The sequence below is a fragment of the Magallana gigas genome, chromosome 5 (genome assembly GCF_963853765.1).
Source record: "Magallana gigas chromosome 5, xbMagGiga1.1, whole genome shotgun sequence".
Lineage (NCBI taxonomy): Eukaryota > Metazoa > Mollusca > Bivalvia > Ostreida > Ostreidae > Magallana > Magallana gigas.
Genome location: NC_088857.1, coordinates 26,751,353 through 26,758,334, shown reverse-complemented (window position 1 = coordinate 26,758,334; position 6,982 = coordinate 26,751,353). Strand labels below are relative to the sequence as shown.

The following is a 6,982-nucleotide window of genomic DNA, read 5'->3' as shown; positions in this document are numbered from 1 at the left end:
CGAAGAAGGTCTCTTAAATACGAGTTTTTTTTATAAGATCTCGTTATTTCGATTTAACTCTTTCATAATTACGAGAAAATATCCCGTTATGATAAAGTGCATATTAGTTGTTATTTGATTTATTTTTGCGAAAAAATACATACACAATGAGTGTTACTCGCTCATCCGATCGAAACTTCCAACTTGATTTGTACTCTCTTTCAGTCTATTTTTTTTCTTACCACGAAGGTTAATCCAATTTTGACTATCTTTAAATAACAACGATCATTATTTACTGATTTCTACTTAAAATAATCGGATTTGACATTTTATCTCATATTAATAGGTGGAAAAAAACTTCACTTTTACTTATACTTTTCAACGTATATAACAATACCGGTACCACTAAAATTATTGGTTTTTTTTTTAGATTAACATTTAAGAGTCTGAAAACAAATTATCCTACATATCTATAAATTGGTCAATAAATTTATTGATTAATCTGCATTGCTCCTCCTTTTGAATTTTTTTTTCACCAATTTAATGAATTTCTTAATCTATGATCATCCATTTTACATACATAGACCCAGAGAGTACATGATTGTAGAACAATAAAACGCAGCGTTTTATTTAGGTCTTTTCTCGTAATTATCTAGATCTTTTCTCGTGTTAACGAGATCTTTTCTCGCAATAACGAGATAATCGACTCGTAATAACGAGATCTTTCCTCGTTAAGATCTCTCGTTACAACGAGATAATTGACTCGTAAGAGCGACTTTCTTGTAATTACGAGATCTTTTCTCGTAAAACCGAGATAATTAACTCAAAATAACGAGTTTTCCCCCGTAATTATGAGATTTTTATTTGTGGCCCTATTCGTCTTTCGTAAACCAGCGCCAGCAAAATATTAAAAAATAACCTTTGATCCACCACTAGACCATACAACCTCTATACGTAACTTACCGTTACGCTGGCTCTACGTTTCGTGTTTAAAAATCAAACGATATATTTTTGTAATCTTCAATATAAAGGCCATATTATACACCAAGAGGCCACCAGGCCTTTACGGTCACCTGGTTATCTTAACCATACACAGACTTCCGGCGAATCCCGTATGTACATTTAATTAAGCTTCGTGTTGGGGTAAAACAAATCTAATATATTGTAATGACCACCCTCGGGAACCTGGAATCTTGGAACAGGAACTATGGAATCTATAATTATGGTGAAAAACTTTAATATGATAAGAGTACATGACTGGATATTGAAATCGGCGCAAGACTCTAATGATAGAAAATAATTTTTCAATAATTTGTTTTCCGTCAAATTACGTGTGTGTATTTTCATTAATAAACTAATTTAAAGATGGGTAATATACATGTTTTACCTAAACACCTACCTCCGCAGTATTTAAAACCTCTACCCTGTGGATCATGAAATTTAATAGTTTCGTAGAGGGTTTTATAGTCTTTAAAAATACGCAGACAGTTTTTATTTATTTTCGAAAAGGTCAAGATTTTTTTAAAAACATTTATATATACATTATAACCATAATTGACCATTTTGTCAACATCCTGCAATACTGTGGTTTCATTAATATTCGCTGAATACCAATTTTCGTGGATTTCATTGTTAAGTTTATCTATGAAATTAAATGTTCACTGGAGTGCAATTTCTACTATCATTTTGTATTGGAAGGGTCATTGGCCACGAATTTACGTACCATTGAAACTGTGATTTTCACTTTTTCCACGAAAATTGATACCCTTGAATATTAATGGAACCACAGTATGAATCCCTGACCCTTGGGGTCATAAATATAACAATTGTGGTAGATGGCTTTATAGACTATCTAAATACCAGGTATGCAGTCTGTTTCAGTAGAAGTAAAGATGATTTTCAAACATTTTACATATTGGTAGAGGCCGGCCTCATTGTCTTTCTAAATATGCAGTCCGTTTCTTTTAAAAGCCAGTAAAAGTAAAGAGGATTTCTTAAACATTATATACATTTACAAATAATTATATGAACCATTTAGGTCCCTACCTACAATGTAGTCGGAATCCCTATTTTGGGGGGCAAAAATTTACAACTTTGGTAGGGGGCTTTATGGTCTCTCTTAATATGCAGTCAGTTTCTATTCAGTAACAGTAGAGCCTGCAGAGGTAATAAAGAAACAATATATGCATTTACACTACATTACAATTTTTACTGGAATGACTATGGTGACCAAAAATTTTTGTATATCACTCAATATATTACAATTTGACATTCCAGATTTCCTTGGCATGAAGTGTCTATATTATTTCGATGCACACTCAAAATTTTTAATACCTTCTGATTTAATCAATGTCGATGTGTAATCATCATTTTTTAAAAGATATTTCATTTAATATTTGAAGGAAATGAAAATCTCCACTGATTTGAGCCATATTGATTCATTGTGCACAAAAACCTCTCATTTGATATAAACTACTAACATTCTATGAAAACAATCTGGAAGTAACTTTTTTTCTCTTGAAGTTTTGTTACTACCCAGTATAATTATTTTCAAGCACTTTCCTTCAAAAAAGAATCAATGTGCGCAGTTGTAGGTTTGCTGATTTCATCCATGTACAAAGACAAATTTTGACATCCTTTTCTTCACGCAAAATCTTAAATTTGAATGCAAAATTGCAAATATTCATTCATTACCAGCTCAACTATTTTTGTTCAAAGTTTTTCTTTCATTGTCCTATCAGAAAAACATTTGAAATCAATGTAAAATAAAACTCTCAAGATTTCTCCAAAGATACGTTTCTACAAGGGTTTACAATGGATAAAAAAAACCCCATCCATTCAGAGTTTTCCAGAACACCCCTTAACATTTAAATCCAGGTTCCTTCAAGTTGTGTACAAACGTATTAAAAAATAAATCTTGGCATTTTTTTTCAAAATACTACACGAAACAAGACAGAAGAGAAATTTTGTAGTTTCACATGTTTATTTATATCATAACATCTATCAAACTCTTCTTGTTAAGTCTCTTACAATACCTAGAAAGCAAACAAAATACCAGCTGCCAAAAGGAAACAAAAGAGACCCATGGCCTCTGACAATGCAAATCCTAAGACAGCATAGGTAAATAGATTGTTCTTCAATGATGGATTCCTGGCATATCCTATGATCAGACTTCCAAACACTGTTCCAATTCCAGACCCTGCAAACAAATAACAAAAATATCAGCATCTTGTATTAAAGTCTTTTTTATTTGAAAATCTTCATTATTAAAGGATAAATCCCCCCCCCCCCAAAAAAAATGGCAATGAGAGATTTACATGTCAAGACCCTACAGTAGATTTTTTCAAATAAAGGACAATTGAGTAAACTTGATTACTTGAACATGAAAATCAAATGATAGATATTGAAAAAAATATTCACATTAACCCCCCTCCCCCAATAAAAAAAATATAATCTTGTTTCTAATGTCAAAGTTTTCAGTGACAGATGGGTAATTCATGATTGAAAAGGAGGATAACTCAATTTTCATTTCTTGACGCATGACAATAACATTAACTTCATGTGACAGCATTTGACCTAATGCAGTGGTGCCCAAAATACTTAACATTTATTGGCCTTACTTATGGCATTATGCAGATGATAAAACATTTGTTATAAGAAAAAAATTTGACAAAAGCCTCAAAAGAACAGGAGCAAATTTTTACAGTTTTTAGTTTTTCATTATTTCTTTGACTTATTTTTTTTCTTCAAATTGAAATACCCCAAAAAACAAATACCATTTTTGTTTCATAAATTTTTAGTATAATTTTTAGTATAAAGTAAAATAACTTTCATAATTAAAATTGTTCAACCATATGCCATTTCTCTCTGAGCAAAGCAGAGTTGGGTAGACAGTGTGTGGTTGTGCAAGACTTTCATAATATCTCCGCACAAGCTCACAGCTACTATCATATCACATCTGTCCGCCTACTTGCCATATAGGCATGATTTTGTTGAGAGGATCTATAAATTTCCTTACCAGATCCGGCTGCACCTACAGCGGCTGCCCCAGCTCCGATGTATTTTGCAGCTTGATCAATATCCTGTCGTGTTGCTGTTGTTCTAAACTGTCTCGTCTACAATTTAAAAAATTATGAATCGTCAAAAAACAACAGTATTAACACTCATTCTGTTAATATTTTCTTTAAAACCCTTTAAGGAAAACTACAACGAAGAACAAAGTTTCCTCATAGTCTAGAACCAAAACTGCAGATCTCTCTCCTAAACACGGGTGCACAACAACATTAGTTATTGTGATAAATGAATTATCACTTTTCTGTTTCCACATTTATATTTAGCCAGTTTAAATTCTACATGCCATGGGCTGTGAATAAATCACTTTCATTATCAATATGATAGTTCAAGATTGCATCAAAAGTAAATCTTCAACTATGCTTGGCTAGCATTGTTCAATACATCAATATGCACTGTAATTAGACATTCTTTTCTCATGTCAACTGTAGATATTTCATAACTTATTCTATGAAAATTGAACAAGTCCTTAAATTTGTGGCCAAAGTCACATATAGCATTTAAATACATCATTTTGTTGTGACTCAGTTGTTAGAGTACCAGACCTTAGTTAAGCTTATGGAAATAGGCTTTTTAGGTTGCCGGTTTCAATACCATCAAAGCTTGAGGCAATTTTTAAGAATCTTTGGTGTTTTAATATTTAGACTGAAAAAAATTAAAAATTGCTTTTTTGCAAAATTGTATTATATTTCAAGCACTTTTGATGGCTAAAGCTAAATTTGAAAGTGTATTTTACCATTTTAACCAACGGGCATTTGTGTCATCTTATTCCCTCATCAGATTTATCGTGACAAAATTAAATGTTCATAAAACATTATTCAGAGGATGTCTATCATATCTATGTTGATTTTAGTCATCATTTGATCGTCTTAAAGCTTTCATCTATGATGTCAGTGAAACAATAATGGGCTAATTCCCCCAATTTTGCAAACAAATGAAAATATTGCCATTTTCACAAAATATTTTGCCTTAAGAAGTATAGAGCGGGTGTTTGCTTAAGAATGATACTTTACATGTTTTATTTGTTTATAAAATAATACATATCATAGTTAAAAATGGTACTCGGGCAAACATACCAAAACATTAATTTATCAAAATAAGACAATCTTCATGACATCATTTCTACATTATGACATCACTGGGGTAATTAACATTTACATACTTATCAATATCTTATACTTTAAATCTCTCTTTTGAACTTTAGTTTTTGGGGGAATGCATAATACCGCATATGTTCCTTTCTCATTATATTTGGAACAGTTGCAAACATTTTTGATATCTCAATTTTACATTCTATTTCAAAAATTTGTAAGACAGCTAGAAATCTCATACTAAGCTGGTATGAATTATCAGTAATATAAAAATGCATTGCAATAAAATGTTCTTCGTGAACAAAACATAATACACTATTATAATACAGCATGATTGAATTGAATGGAATCTAATATTAATGTAATGCTGTTGTACAAATAAAGTGATGAAAATTACCTCAAATCTCTGAGCCACAACGGCATTGGTCATTGGTCTAGTAAGGTTGACAGATGCTCCTCTCTGTAAATTAATATCATAGAAAATTATCATATTGTTGTTCCTAAATTAATTTCAACTGTTACTATGCAATACTAAGAAAATTTACAGATAAGTTACGAGAGAAACTGTTTGAAAATGAAAGTTACACTAACAAAGGGAAATAATTTTCAAGCAATCACAACTTCAAAACAAGTGTTTGTGTCTGCATAAAGTCACCAGATGTAGTATAAACATATCTAGAATCTTAATATGACAGTTTGCAGAGAGAATGAAAGCTCCTGCTTGCTTACTTCTCTAATGAACAAGTCTATACCCCTCCTGTCAGTGTCAATGACATGACCTTGATGTCACATTCTAAAACAATACTATAGATTTACCCATCCTCTATAAAACAAAGAAACACTACGGTACCAATTACTGAATTCCTTAAAACAGTTGCCATGCAACAATCATACGTTATCACTATTTTTCATAACTGTCGGACTATGCACTTTACACAAAAGACATTCAACTCTTGAAGTCGATTGATCGTCGCCTCTCTCATGTAATGACAATCAAACACTTAACAGATCAATATTTCAAGCATACATCAAACTTAGATCTATGCAAAAATATTGTAAATACGTACCATGCATCTTGCAGCAACACCACAGGAAACAAATCTTACACAGCTCATCTTGATTCAATGACCGGCTCTGTCAAAAAAGAAAGAGGCCTGTGAAATGGTTTATCCTGCAGGATAAATCAGTGCACGTATTTGCAACAATGTCACTAGAAAGACACAAGAGAGGCATACACTTATCAATTTGTTGATGGGATAAGAAACGTTAGATATAAACCCGATTTGATTTGCCCTTGAATTACTTACTGTGTATCCTCCCAAATCTGAGTTCCGCTGTACACATGCGCACGAAAGCGGAAATGGTATCTAATACATACACTTCTTTCGGGAAACTACGGTTGATTCCGTCGGTTACATGTTAGCATATGCCGAGATATACCGAGTGAGACCGGCCCCTGAGTGTTACGATTGGAATAACATTTAACTGGTCCGCTGTCTTCAGTTTGATAACGCGTCATCAGTGACGAGATAACTATGTTTAGACCTTCTCGTTATCCCCACAAGCTCATTGATAGAAGAATGTTTTGATCAGCATCTAGGTTATATACACACGAGGAAAATTATACACAGCGGTTTAATGGTTCAAATTTTATTTGTGTGAGTGTGTGTATGTTGGGGGGAGGGGGTGGGGGGTTGTAAGTGTACAACGTATGTAGAGGCGGATCCAACTTTTAAAAAAAGGGGGGGGGGTCCAATCGATGAAAATCAATACGTGTAAAATTCAGTGCAAGTTAACATTTTATTTAATTTTCCGTGGGTAATTAACAAACATCTATATCT

At 32.5% G+C, this 6,982-nt stretch overlaps 1 protein-coding gene across 2 annotated transcripts; it reads right to left on the bottom strand.

The window, feature by feature from the left end:
• Positions 1–2,943: 2,943 nt before the first annotated feature.
• Positions 2,944–6,580, bottom strand: LOC105329525 (uncharacterized). 2 transcript variants are annotated; one of them, XM_011430841.4, is made up of 5 exons: positions 6,449–6,580; positions 6,209–6,275; positions 5,539–5,601; positions 3,998–4,094; positions 2,944–3,178 (listed from the first exon to the last, which is right to left on the bottom strand). In XM_011430841.4, the coding sequence occupies exons 2-5, from the start codon at positions 6,254–6,256 to the stop codon at positions 3,015–3,017; spliced, it is 372 nt and encodes a 123-aa protein (XP_011429143.3). In that variant the 5' UTR covers positions 6,257–6,275; positions 6,449–6,580; the 3' UTR covers positions 2,944–3,014. The 2 variants fall into 2 exon arrangements, with proteins under 2 accessions (XP_011429143.3, XP_011429213.3); XM_011430911.4 differs by lacking the exon at positions 6,449–6,580 and adding an exon at positions 6,377–6,434.
• Between the last annotated feature and the right edge of the window lie 402 nt (positions 6,581–6,982).

Coding starts and splice junctions, on each gene's coding strand:
- LOC105329525 (XM_011430841.4), bottom strand. CDS start 6,256: ATGAGCTGTGTAAGATTTGTTTCCTGTGGTGTTGCTGCAAGATGCATG. Junction 4,095..5,538: donor TTGTGGCTCAGAGATTTGAG/GTAATTTTCATC, acceptor TTTAAATTGTAG/ACGAGACAGTTTAGAACAAC. Junction 3,179..3,997: donor TGTAGGTGCAGCCGGATCTG/GTAAGGAAATTT, acceptor ATTTGTTTGCAG/GGTCTGGAATTGGAACAGTG.